Raw genomic sequence first — 14085 nt, forward strand, 5'->3', positions numbered from 1 at the left:
GAAAATTTCAAATAAAATCTAGAAATGCCCTCATTTTTTTCAAATAAAGGTCCTAAGTGTCTTCGGAAAGACCTAATCAAAGATATATTCGTTATTTTTAATTTCTGATTTTTTTTCTATTTTTCTTTTCTTTCTATTCATTTTCACCGGTGGCCGGTCTCAAGATGGCTAGCTATCAACGAGGGCCTTTGAACTCACATGGAAACACCCTTTTGAAGCTGGTTTGAAATTTTCATCCAAACATAATAAAGATGTGTCCTTGTTCATCACATGGTATTGATATGCACATCAGATAACAATGTTTCCTTTTTCTAACCCTCTCCTCATTAAGTAAGTTTCTAATCTTCAAAAAGTAAAGAGAAATTAGGGTTTTCAAACTATGGAGCAGAAGTAAGCTCGGAGTGGCACAAGTTGCTAAACAATATCTTGAGCATGCATTTGCATTTACGTATTGAAAAACCCATTTCCAATTTGTTCTTTCGAAGTTGTTTTGGTAATTAGTATGTTAATACTTGTGTTCTCCATTTTTTTAATTCTACTTATGGCTTAAAGCCTTTTAACCATAATTTTTCATGAATTTCCATTTTCGTCCTAATCCAAAATGAAAACATATGAAAAAAAAAAGGTCTTCATTCTTAGAGATGAACAACATAGACCAACCCGACCGGACCGAATCGACAAGTTGTGTCCGGTTTTGGAGGTCACCAGTCCAGATCCCAGTTCCTCAAGGTGGAATTGGTGTTCGGGCGATCCAGGTTCCCGTTTTAAGGGGGAACCGCACCGATGGACCGTCCACCTTGACAGATAAATTTTTTAAATTTTTTTTAAACATAATTGATATGGCTAGAAATGAGATTCTAGGCAAAGAAAGGGACTTACACATGAGGAAATTTTTTCGTGTATATGTTTTCTCGTTAAATACAATATTATATGTAGAAATGAGATTCACATAAATCCATACAATATCAAACATTGTATTCGATATTCATTGCGACACATACATCCCCATGTGAGTTAGGAGATATTGACCAAGTCCCCTTTTTTAAATGCATTTCTCTTTTATTTTCATTTTACTAGTTCCATTGAATAGCCCGGGAACCGGACCAGACCGAACTATGCTCACCCCTATTCATTCCTACAAAAAGAACAAAACCTCAATATTCTCTAACTCGATGAAAATCGTTTTTTAACCTTGAGGAACGGTGCCGAACATGTTTTCAAATTAGTTTTTCCTTTACCAAAAAAGTCAAAATAAATAAATAATCTAACACACTTTGAGTAATCAATAATAGGGGTGGTTCCAAGGTCTAGAATTTACTCAGTTATAACCGGTTCTCAATTTTTGGAACTTAAAACCTATCCTATTTGCCTTGAAATCTGTTTTGGAACATATGCTTTTTTTTTTATCTGATTCCCTGGGTCTACCCAAGAACCCGATTTTTTTTTTCCTTTTTCTGGAATTGTTTTACATGAGTAGCAACGAAACCATTCAAAGTAAAAGATGAACAATAAAAATCACTATTTGCCAAAAGCAACAATCCCTAAGAGAAAAGATGAACAGTGGTGCCCTATTATTGAGTCGTGATTGCTCGTGTTAGATTTTAGGAAAAAATACATTAAGGCTTGGTTTTTAAGTCATAACACTGGTTTGGTCTGGTTCGATCCAAATTTTGGGTGGGTATTCACCCAGAATAGGGAACCGAACTTGTTCTAACTGGTTTGAAAAATCTAAAACCGGTTCCCCGATCTGTTTTTCGGGTGATCTTGTCCAATTCTCAAGTAGAACCCGTCCGGTTTCACACCCCTAATCAATAATGCCCTCAATTTACCAGCTCTGGAGAACCTTGTGTTACTCTTAGAGAAAATGAAAATATGGACAAAGATAACTAGAACAATAAATTGCACAACCAAGAAGGAAGTTAGGAATATAGCATGTAGGATTCCAATAGCAATTTCTTTTAGAAGAGAAAAGCAACCGAAGAAGGAATACCAGGCCACAGCTCAGCCCAATCAACTTGGACCAAGATCTCTCCATGAATAAGCAGTAAACCCAGCTTCCCCAAACGAGCCCAAGCCCATTAACCAATGCCATGTCTCAGTGACTCACCCGTGTTGACTCTAAGATAGCCATGGCGATTGCCGACCGATTCTCCTCACCACGACTCAGTGACCCGCCGTAATCTCTCTGTTGCCTCTCGTAGCCAGTTTCTTATTTTCTTTCCACCGTTGTTGGTGGCGGTAAGAAAGAAATTCAGAAGAGCCATTCGTCAATTGGCGTAGACCATCGCCGGTTCGTCATCGTTTCTTCACTGAGGAGGCACCCACAACAACGCCGGCTCAAAAATGGCTGCTTTGGCCTTCCCTCGCCACATCCACACCGCACCGAAGCCTTCTTTCTTCAACAACAAACCGAAGACCAAGCTCAGAACAAGAATCTCCGTCCAATCTTCGCTCACCCCTCCTCAACTGGGTTTCTCCGACCCCTTCGTTCTTGAACTCGCAGAAGCTCTCGAAGACTCTCTCCCCTCTCCTTCTTCTTCGAAGCTCTCGCCTTTAGAGAAGATCAGGGACGTTTCCTCAGAAACCCTGTTGTCGACTCCGTGGCCTTCTCGCAAAGACGAGCCCTTTCGCTTCACCGACACTTCTTTCATCAAGAACTCCAAAATCTGCCCTGTTTCTCGCCCTCCTCCACAAAGTTTGGAAGCTCCACTGGCCTCTCCCGAAGATACCCAGTTGCTCCACCTCGCCATCGTTGATGGGCACATTGTGGATTCCAGCTCCAATATGAGTGGTTTGCCCGACGGGGTTTATGTGGGCAGCTTGTCGAATGCGACCTCAGAGAGTCTAGTCAAGCGGGTTGGTGAGTTTGTGTGTGGTTTCGATTGGGGAGACTTGTTTTGGTCCATAAATGGTGTCGGGGCGCCTGATTTGGCAGTTGTTTACGTGCCCGCTGGTTGCCGGGTTGAAAACGCGGTGCATTTGAGGTATTATTCTGTTGAGGCTAGTGATGTAGGGTCGAATAAATTGCCGGTTTCGAATCCGAGGGTGTTTGTGGTGGTGGAGAAAGGAGGGGAAGTTGATATAGTTGAGGAGTTTATGGGTGGTGATCCGAATAGATGTTATTGGGCTAACCCAGTTTTAGAGGTAGTGGTTGGAGAAGGTGGAAAAGTTAGACATTCTTATGTGCAAAATCAATCTCCATGTGCTGCTCATATCAAGTGGACTTCAGTTCGGCAGGTAACTCTTCCAAACTTTTTGTTATGAGTCACTTTTTTTTCTTTTTCTTAGAATGTTGGTTTAGATAGCTGAGCTCCTTGAAGCTTAACATTAATGTTGGAAATGTCACAAATTTAAACATGGAGGTATGCTTCTACAATTGATGCTTTTTCATCCTCAGTTGTAAAATACAGGAATATCTGATCTAGGTGCAGACAATCTATGATCTCCGGCTTTTAATTATGGCACTGCATTTGTCCATGAGAACTTGCTTGCGATTGCACTTTCGAAAATATGTTCCCACAGGAATAGGGTGCCCTCTTTTCTGTGTGCATTTGTTCATGTATCTGCTAACTCAATCCACAGTTTTGCTCGGCCTCCTTGGTGTGCATCTGAGTTCTGTTAATTGACATGTCACTTTTCATGTCATTAATCTGATGGACTCCATCATTCTGTAGTCTTATATGTCATTTGTTACTTGGTGTTTTTTCTCCTCTTTTCTTGGCAAATCACTTCCTATTGGGCTGTTTAACTGAGGAAACTTGCAATAACAATGAAGCCTTTCTCAGATATGTCCTTCATCCGGAAGGATATATTTCCTCACCATATTCTCTTGAATATCATTTCCTCCCTAAGCTCCAACTATTAAGGTGTAGTGTAATTCCATCTATTAGGAAGAAAGGGAGAAAAGGCCATGTGTGTCTACTTCATGCCAGAATTGGCAGAGGATACCTTGAATGTCTCTTGGATGCTTCCACTCTTCTTTTTAGATTATATTCAGCTGTGGCTAGAATATTTGTTACCTTCTGATGGAACAATGCAACTTCCAGGACGCAGAAAGTAGTTATCAACTCGTGGAGGTTAGTAGTGGCGGGAAGTTGAGCAGGCATAATCTCCATGTTCAGCAACTGGGGCCTGACACAGTGACAGAGCTATCCACTTTACACTTGGCCTTCAATGAACAGACTCAAGATTTACATAGTAGACTAGTCTTGGATTATCCACGTGGTAGCTCCCGTCAGCTTCATAAGTGCATTGTAGCAAACTCACAAGGGCAGGCAGTATTCGATGGAAACGTTAAGGTTAACAGGTAACTTTTACTAATTAGATTGCTCTTGTATGTATTTGGTATCCATTATTGCAGTACATGTACATGCTTATCTTGCTGGTAGGCCATGAGAGAGGACGTGTAATTCTCTCATACGAGAGATCTAGTAGTTTTCATTGCGGTCCCCATCCTCAGAGTACGTCTGCTATATTGTTCAGTCAGTTGTAAAATATTGGGGTAACAGCGACACACACAGAGAGATGGCAATTTCCTTTTATTATAATATGAGAGCAAGTTTGAAATGTACAAGTGTCGTTTTCTATCAAAATGTTCCATTGGATGACTTTAATTTTCAAGTAGGGACATTAGTACGGTAATTAGTTTTTCTTGTTGTTCCTTTTAGGGATTTGCGCTGAATGTCACAGACATTCTAATTATTTCATCGCGAAGTTCCCTCTGTCCCTTGATCCCATCTTACTTGGTTTTGTGGGATCTCTTCTTTCTGTTTCCTCCACTTCCTGACCGGTATTTCATTTTTCCATGTCTCTTCCTTTAGTTGTCTTAGCACGTGTGCAATTAGGATGACTCCTCTTTTTGCTGTCGTTACTTATTCAAGGACTTTGAGAACTAGAAGCTTATCTTGGCTCTGAGATACATGCAATTGTTGGTCTCTTCCCATTTTCTGCTCATGTCAATGTTATAGGTTAGTATTTGTCTTGGATTTCATGCAACTTATTAACATCTTCAGCAGATAGTCATTTTAAGTTGCTGTTGTAGCCAAAAATGGTTTCATCTAGTTGTCGTTAATATATTTGCTCGCGGTGATCACATATGGAGTGATCTTGATCTCGTCATTTTGCAGATACGCACAGCAAACAGATGCGGGACAACTGACGAGAAGCCTGCTACTCGAACCCCGAGCGACTGTGAATGTGAAACCCAACCTCCAAATCATAGCCGACGATGTCAAGTGCTCCCACGGAGCTGCAATAAGCGACTTAGAAGAAAGCCAGCTGTTCTACTTTCAAGCACGCGGCATCGACCTGAAGACAGCTAGAAAGGCTCTGGTTTTCTCTTTCGGAGCCGAGGTGGTATCGCAGCTGCCCGATGCCTCCGTCCAGAAGAAAGTCGAGAACCAAATCAGAGAGTTGCTGGATCCACAGTGAAGAGACTGTCGCTAAGAGGAGTTTTCAGGACTATATCTCTTGCCTTTGTCTCCTTTTCGGTTCTTTTGATACTCCTTGGGCCTTCCTTTCCACCATCGATCCAATTTGTATTGCAAATATCTGAGCAGATTGGCAGAAATACAAGTGTAGATTTTGTGTTCTTGTGTTTCACCTCTTGTACTGATTATTGAAAGCAGTTAATAAAGCTCTCTTGTCCCGTTCCATGGCTAAAGTACGGATCATGCTGGTAAATTTCAGTAAATGTTGGTAAATGCAAGAATACTGTTGATAAAAGAATGATCGGTGACTTTTTTTTCAAGCAATTTACCATCACTTCTATGAAATTGTCATTTTTTTCATCTTACAGTATGCAGATTAGCCATTTCTACACTAACTTACGAACTTTTGTTTGCATAATTTATCAAAATTTCGAATTTAGTAACTCTTATATGAAAATATCCGCCTAAACTGGAGTGATTGATCAACTTTTGTCGAATTATAAGCTACTTACCAACATAAATTTGTTAATTTTTTTTTTATTTGTGGACTTCTCAACGTAGTTACTAATTTTTTTTTTTTGGCTTTAATTAGCAATCCCCTTACATTTGCTAATTTTTATTTACGTTGATTAGCCTAAATTAGCGCCACTTACCAACTTTTCCATATTGAATTACTGCCTAATATTTGGTTACCACCCCCTCACTCGAATTACTACTCGATATTCATTTGATTTTTTTTTAAGTCATCATCTTTTCTTATCATTCGCAATCTTTTATTTGCATTTATTAGTGAATTCCTAAATTTTTTATCAACGTTTTCTCAGAAATTTCCCGACCTTAATTTGAGTAGATCATCGGCTTTTCTCTAATTAGGTGACTAACGAGTTTTAGGTTACCAAATCTCATTTGACTCATTCATCAATTTCATTTTTTCTTTCAAATACCGACTTTCCTAAATTATGATCGACATTTATTTACCTTTATAATTTAGCAAACAGCCAAGAGATGGCGCAGTCGGCGCCTACCACCGGCGCCGGCGTGGGCCTTCGCCGTACTTGGGTGCCGCAATCTTTTGGAACCACTGGATGGAAAGGAAGTGAGAAATTGCATCGCAGCAGAAAGAAAAACGCAAAGAGTCCCACATAGAATGACACAACACTGAATGTCACTTGATAAGGAACTCTTTCATGTGTCTGGGCCGTGTTCGTAGAAAGGAGAGATGGTTGGCATCTCCCCTGACAGGGACGGGAACAAGCCTTCGGGCTTTACCTGTTACCACACATCCGGTTAAGGCTACCCACCTCGGTGGATCTATAACCCAATTTTTTTTTTCCTATAATTATTCTTTTACTTTTTGGTCGGACGATAATTATTCTGTCTGCTGCAGTTCGTTTTAATCCATTGTCCTTTTAAGGACCATGGATTTCAACCTCTTCAGATAAGGCCTCGGAAAGGGTCTTCACCATCATCCTCCATCTGATATTTTCCCGTTTCCAGGAGTGTCTCTCCCTCTCTAATGGCTGCTGCTACTCTCTCTACAGCTCTAGACCTCCATTACACAATCTCACACCAGCCAGACCTGAAAAGATCGAATCTTTTCCCTCCGTCGTTCGGCCAACGTCCGACCAGAAGATTCGCCGTCTCCTGTGACTCTTCCTCCTCCAAGTCCCCTCCGAAACCTCCTCAAGATCTATCGGAGCTCGACCGGAAGAACCCGTCCTTGTCCGAGCAGCTCAGGCCTCTGTCCACGACCACTCTCTCCCCGGCCAAGAACGCCCACGTCTTGAAATTGAAGCCGAAGTCCACCTGGGTCAACCCGGCGAGACCCAGGCGCTCCGTGCTGAACCCGCAGAGGCAGAAGCGCTCTTACTACTCGCGCAATCCCCAGATTAAGGAGCTGAGGGCGTTCGCGGAGAAGCTCAATGACTGTGAGTGCTCCGAAACCGAATTCTTGGCTGCTCTTCGTGAGGTGCCTAATCCACCTACTAGGGACGACGCGCTCTTGATTTTGAATAGCTTGAGACCGTGGCAAAAGGCCCATCTTTTCTTGAATTGGCTCAAGGCCCAGAATTTGTTTCCCATGGAGACTATGTTCTATAATGTCACAATGAAGTCTTTGAGATTCGGTAGGCAGTTTGAGCTCATTGAGGACCTAACAAATGAGATGATAAGGGATGAAATTGAGCTTGACAACATTACTTACTCGACCATTATCACTTGTGCCAAGAGGTGCTTTAAGTTCGATAAAGCCGTGGAGTGGTTTGAGCGGATGTATAAGACCGGGTTGATGCCGGACGAGGTCACTTACTCGGCTGTTTTAGATGTTTATGCCAAGTTGGGCAAAGTTGAGGAGGTGCTGAGTTTGTATGAGAGAGGGAGGGCTACCGGGTGGAAACCCGACTCCATTACTTTCTCTGTGTTGGGTAAGATGTTTGGTGAAGCCGGCGACTATGATGGTATTAGGTATGTGCTGCAAGAAATGAGGTCTCTTGGAGTGCAACCGAATTTGGTTGTGTACAATACGTTGTTGGAGGCAATGGGCAAGGCTGGGAAACCTGGGTTGGCTCGGAACCTGTTTGAAGAAATGGTTGAATCGGGTTTAACGCCAAATGAGAAGACCTTAACTGCACTCGTAAAGATTTATGGGAAGGCTAGATGGGCAAGAGATGCACTAGAGTTATGGGAGCGGATGAGGTCAAACGGGTGGCCCACTGACTTCATTTTATACAACACATTGTTGAATATGTGTGCGGACATAGGCCTTGTAGAAGAAGCGGAGAGATTATTTGATGATATGAAGCAAACGGACAATTGTAGGCCGGATAGCTGGAGCTACACTGCAATGCTTAACATATATGGTAGCGATGGAAACGTAGAGAAGGCGATGGGGTTGTTTGAGGAATTATCCACATTAGGGGTTCAACTAAATGTGATGGGTTGCACTTGTCTGATTCAGTGCTTAGGCAAGGCTAGGAGAATTGATGATTTAGTTAGAGTATTCATTTCGGCACTCGAAAGAGGGGTCGAACCAGATGATAGGCTTTGCGGATGTTTGCTCTCTGTTGTATCACTGTGCAAAGATAACAAGGACATTGAAAAGGTCCTTCCGTGTTTGCAAAAAGCCAATCCCAAGTTGGCGGCCCTTGTTAAGATCCTAGAAGGAGAAAGCACTGATTTTGAAACATTGAAAGAAGAGTTTAGGGGTGTTATCAGCGAAACAGCAGTCGAGGCCAGAAGACCCTTCTGTAATTGCTTGATTGATATTTGCAGAAACAGAAATCTGCACGAGAAAGCCCACGAGCTTCTCTATTTGGGAACTCTATATGGCTTGTACCCAAACCTACATAACAAAACTGCTGATGAATGGAGTTTAGATGTTAGGTCGCTCTCTGTTGGGGCTGCTCAAACTGCACTTGAGGAGTGGATGAAAGCTTTGTCCAGAATTGTGAAACGCGATGAGGCATTGCCGGAGTTATTTTTCGCTCAAACAGGTAGCGGAACACATAAGTTCTCTCAGGGATTAGCCAATGCTTTTGCCTCTCATGTGAACGAACTCGCTGCACCTTTTAGGCAGTGTGAAGAGAAAGCCGGTTGCTTTGTAGCGACTCGGGAGGATTTGGTGTTTTGGTTGCAATCCCAGAACCCATCGGCCATTGCAGCATAAAGTATATGTAGGTCTTAGACTCACAAACATGAAATGCTGATAATTATCAATACTTAGTTCTTGCAACATGATGCTTAAGTATTTCATATATGAGCAATTCCTCTGCTTTTTGTCCAATTTAGACTTGCAATCCTTGCCTACATCTTATCAGGAAAAGTTATAAAGATCGTCGTGTCAACAAATAATTTCTATGCCTTGCTGAATGCTATTATTTGATTCTCTCATGGATCCGAAAAATTATTCAAGAAAGAGAAAGCAGCGCATTAGTGTTCGAACAATGAGAAAAGGATTTGTTGATCACTAGCAGTAGTTTAGGCTTTTGGAGCTCATTTTAACTTGCCTGGTTATCTGCTTCATCACTCTCTGTCTGTCTTATTTCTGCACCGGAAATAATCAATACAAGTTTTCAGTTCCTTCTCTTTGAGTCGTCTTTTCATTTGCTCCCGTCATTTTCTTCCTTCTTCTTCTTTTGTTTTTTTGACTCTGCGCGAATGAATCCATCTAGTGTCTAGACTTTCTCTGCTGTTCACCTGGTGTTTCTCGAGTCACTGCTTAATGCTTCTCATACTTTATCAGTAAGGAAGCAAAGATTGGTACCATTAGCAGCAGGAATTTTCGACCGGACAATCGACTGGTAATCGCAAACCCCGCATTACGTTGTAGTGTAGTTCTTTGCAAGGCGAGAAACCGATGCTGCCTATCAGGAGAGAGAGCGTTTGAAGACCAATGCCAGTATGCGAAAAAGAAGTTACTGAAGAAAAAGGTCATGAGAAGCCGGTAAGAAATCGCGATAAAGACGGTCAAGCTGCACCCCCGGGAGCTAAGGAATCAGTCGAAGTCAAATACTATGAAATCGACTGTTCTTTTTGTTTCGCCGAACTGTGTAAAAATCACAGAACTTGTAACGAATTCCCGTCAAGCACACTCGAATTTCGGATTCATATCGAGCGGGTCTAGATGAGGATGTCGTTGCGAATTCGCCCCACACACCCGACCCCGAGTATCAACTCTTAACTCCATTAATATCTTTCTAATTGGCTCTCAAATGCTTATCAGCGAAAGAGAGATGGTTGGTGAGAATGAATGGAAGCCTCACCTCGCATTGCTGTCAGTCTGACTCATATCGGCGGATGCCCATTTGCTGGGTTATCTCACGATTAACATCTTTCACCTACTCAACATTCAACAACCATCAAGAACGGAGGCACTTTCCATCCCCCGGATGGACGACGTATTCAAAGTCAATTCCATCCTCAAATCGCATCTAAAATGACAACATACGCCACAAAGATGAGAATTACCCCAAAAAAAAAAAAAAAAAAAGTCATAACCCTATTACAATTATACTAATTCAGTTTTAAACCTTTTTTGTATTTGTGCCAATTCAGTCCTAAACCCATTGAAAATATTATTACAGATTATCCACATGCACGCCGGCCGCGCCGTATGCCCACTTGGGACAATCGACATCCATGTCGGTGATTTTTGATCAAAATTTGTCTAATTGATTGAATTGGCACACATGCAAAATGTTTAGGATCAATTAGTGCAAAAAAAAAAAGAGGTTTAGGACTGAATTGGCCCAATGGTAATAGATTCAAAACTTTTTCGATAATTTTTCCCCATCACAAAGTTGATCCTATCCTACTAGCATTCTAATTTATCAATTCAGAACAAATGCAGACAATCTAGTCCTTTTGCAGTTTAATTTAGTCCTCATATACTTTTCGGAAGCGTAAAATGGGCGTTCGGAAGGTTTTTAATCAGAGGATGAATTTGGAAGCGAGTTAAATTACTCGTTAGCTATTCAAGTTCTGCTCGCATATTACCCGATCGATAGTTTGGTTACTTGAGGTGTTTATCATAGTCGAGCTCGAAAAACACTTACACTCGAGGAGCTTGATGCCGAAATAATCGCGTCTTGTCATCAAAGTTTACAACTTTAGCCTAGTTTTCCGACCAGAGCTGGAGCTCGAATGATAACTCCAGTCCAGTCAACTCGATTCGACATTAATTACAGTCCAATATCAAAATCGGCAGGTGCCAATCTGTAAATACCGTTTCTTTTTGGGCGAGCATATGCAATTTCGAAGAAGTCCCGGGGAAAACTTGAAAAATTCAAAAAAGGAAAGATCAAAACTGGAGTTTCCCTATAAATTATGGCCTCGCGGACCGACAATCCGACAAATTCTGGCCTCGCGGACCAAAAATCGCCATCGTACTCTCCAAAAGCTCAAGGTACGACCCTTCTCAAATAATTTCATGTCTTGCCATAGTTCCAGTTTAAATTCGCGTCTTGTCTCCTGGTTATCTATTTCTTTGGCTATCTGTTCGCTGATCCGCGTCGATCTCGTTTCTGTTATTTGTCCGGGAAAATAGCAGAGAAAATAAGGTGGAAGTGGATAAGAACAGCTTTCTGGTTCCTAACCTTCATCATTTTTTGTTCTTCGGATGATCCGAAGCTACGGTTTTCACCCGTTGGATGTTCGGTTGGCTCAATTTGGTTTTTTTTTTTTTAATCTTCATCCCAATTTTGAAATCTAGGGTTTTTTTTTTCTTCTTTGGGTTTTTTCTGCCATAACTGCAAGTTCTTTTCTTGATTTTCTATCTAGTGTTCAGTTAAGCTTTTCTAGGTGTAGTCGGATTTGGGGCGATGAGTTATCTGAAATCTTTCATTTGTTTCGATCTTGTTTCTTATTGTGAGCGGATGCTCGAATTTAAGTCGAGGTAGTAAGAGTTTGATTTTCCATTAAGAGGGGAAAGCTGAACATCTGCCTGCTCCTTTTGACGATTTGTCCATGGAGTTCAAGCTCGATTTCACTTTGGAGTAACCTATATACAGTTTTAGTTGGGAGGTGTTGCGGATCTTGAATGAAGAGGGGAGATCGAAGTGAAGCGAGAGATTGCTATTCTCTATGTACTGGACATTTCTAATTGAAACTGTTCACCGAATTGGGGGATCTCTTTGGAACTCTTACGAATGTATACCTGTGGATTTAGTGATGTTGGGTGGACATTTCTAATTGAAACAGCTAACCAAATTGGGGGATCCTGTGGATTTAGTGATGTTGGGTAAACATTTCTAACTGAAACAGCTAACCAAATTGGGGGATCTTTTTGGAACTCTTATGAATGTATACCTCTGGATTTAGTGATGTTGGGTGAAGAGCCATGACCTCATTTCGAAAATTACATCACATTCTAGAGACAAAGCGGCTCTTCTTTCATCTTAGATTGCCAACTGCTGAGTATGATAAGTCTTTTTATAGAGTCATTGAGAACGAAGTACTTCTGTGGTATTGTTTTAATCCTTCGACTGGATTCAACAAGATGCCGGAAAGAACCTTTGTAGTATAGTGGATTTGTTTAATTCCTTACCATAGTGCTTGTCTCGAGCAGTAGCATTGGAGGTTACAACCTATGGATCTTTACAACTCCCACAAAAAAGAAAACAAGAAGGATATAATGTAATTTGATTTATGCTCATAAAACGTGGAGGAAAGGTTTATGCCTGATTGTAGCTAGCTAATGCATTTAAGGCCATGAAAGGCTTCAGAATTTTTATTTTGCTTTGTGCTGTTAAGTTACCTGTGCAGCTGATTTTAAAGGGACGGGATTGTTTCTTATATTGCAGGGAAAAATTCATAGTATATGGATAACAAATCGTCACCGTGCAAGGAGGCTGCTGATGAATTGACTCGGGAGTTGCTTATTGCAATCTCTTATTTAGAACCGGATACAGCTGGCAACACGAATGTTCAACCACAAAGCTTTAAAAATGAAAATGGTGATGCAATGACTAATGATGACGACGTTGAGAAGTACAGATCCGAGCTCATGTCCATCTCCGATTTACCGCCACCTAAAGCTTCACCTGTTGCTATGGATCCTTGAGGGTTAAGGGGGTTGCAATTTCTTTGGAAAGACTATTTTGACTGAGTGACAAGCTTGTTGTGATGTAGAACAACTAGAATGTCTTTCAATGCAGTTTTCTTCTTTTGTGGAATGGTCAGATTCGACTGAAAATATCTGCACTCTCGAACTCCATGTACAAATGTGATCTATGGATCAGTTTGAGAAAGCACACAGAAAGAAATCGTTTTGAGCTTTATTATATCCTTGCCTTTTGTCTATTATTTCTCTATCTTTCGTTTCTGGAAGGTGACGCGAGTATTTTAGATCCAATTTGGTCATCTCATTGTTCGCTTTGTTTTACCTCCTGAAAACCTCGAGACTGATATTCAATACCGAACCCGAAATGCTACTTTTAAGAGTTAGGCTGGTTATGTTTTGCTTGCTCAATGGGTTCACGAAACTCTAGATTGGGCATCTACCTTTGTGTGGTGGTAGCCTTTGCTAGGACTGGTTATTTTACACGTTTCACACGGGGACTGAGATGATCTATTCTTGAAGACAGCAAGCTGCTTTTAGAGCCCAAGCACGAGCATCATTCATGCAAGTTTTTACTTATGCCTCTGTGGGTGCTGAGAACTTTCTTTATCTCTGTAGATAAGTTGTGTGCACTTTGTATGTGATCTCTACTGGATTGCTTATGTTAATTTGCAAAGGACGCATCAACAAGAATGCCTGGTTGATAATGAGTTTTGATGGTCACTCCTTAACCTTCAAGTCACTTTTGCTGAAAAATCTTTCTTGATTTCTATACAGCCCAAGTACTGATCCAGATTCAAGTTCTCAACGTCTCTTGTTTATATAGGCTCAACCATGATTTGAAAATTTCCATGGCTCTAGGATCCTTGAGTTTCTAGCCTGACACAGCTCTCTGTCATTAAGATTGATTAGCTTGCTTCATACTGTCAAGTCAGTTTTCTTGCTCTATTGCATACAACTTGTGATTTGTAGGCTGTTTGACTATAATTACCCGGCGGTTGTTGGGGAAAGCATGCGCGTCACCGTAAAAGGTACGGAAGTTGCATGTAATGTGGAAAAAGCGAGCAACATATCTTTATATCATGAAAAACCCCCACATCA

General features: G+C 41.3%; 2 protein-coding genes, 1 long non-coding RNA gene and 1 other non-coding gene across 5 annotated transcripts; all 4 read left to right on the plus strand.

Moving 5' to 3' along the window:
* The first annotated feature begins 2186 nt into the window (after nt 1-2186).
* LOC115743066 (protein ABCI7, chloroplastic) lies at nt 2187-5662 on the plus strand. Of its 2 annotated transcripts, none has more exons than XM_048275787.1 (3): nt 2187-3237; nt 4047-4306; nt 4668-5092. In XM_048275787.1, exons 1-3 carry the CDS (start codon nt 2344-2346, stop codon nt 4678-4680), a joined length of 1167 nt encoding a protein of 388 aa, XP_048131744.1. In that variant the 5' UTR covers nt 2187-2343; the 3' UTR covers nt 4681-5092. The 2 variants fall into 2 exon arrangements, with proteins under 2 accessions (XP_048131744.1, XP_030533521.1); XM_030677661.2 differs by lacking the exon at nt 4668-5092 and adding an exon at nt 5127-5662 and having other exon boundaries at nt 2188-3237.
* A 960-nt stretch (nt 5663-6622) lies between these two features.
* Nucleotides 6623-9261, plus strand: LOC115743065 (pentatricopeptide repeat-containing protein At5g46580, chloroplastic). The gene has a single exon (XM_030677659.2). The coding sequence runs from the start codon at nt 6946-6948 to the stop codon at nt 9091-9093; it is 2148 nt and encodes a 715-aa protein (XP_030533519.1). The 5' UTR covers nt 6623-6945; the 3' UTR covers nt 9094-9261.
* Nucleotides 6630-6758, plus strand: LOC115743241. Its single transcript, XR_004015660.1, has one exon. It is a non-coding gene; the product is annotated as a U6atac minor spliceosomal RNA (small nuclear RNA).
* Nucleotides 9262-11148: 1887 nt separating the features above from the next.
* LOC115743068 lies at nt 11149-13229 on the plus strand. Its single transcript, XR_004015638.2, has 2 exons — nt 11149-11331; nt 12728-13229. It is a non-coding gene; the product is annotated as an uncharacterized LOC115743068 (long non-coding RNA).
* Nucleotides 13230-14085: the final 856 nt, after the last annotated feature.

The sequence above is a fragment of the Rhodamnia argentea genome, chromosome 3, assembly GCF_020921035.1.
Source record: "Rhodamnia argentea isolate NSW1041297 chromosome 3, ASM2092103v1, whole genome shotgun sequence".
Lineage (NCBI taxonomy): Eukaryota > Viridiplantae > Streptophyta > Magnoliopsida > Myrtales > Myrtaceae > Rhodamnia > Rhodamnia argentea.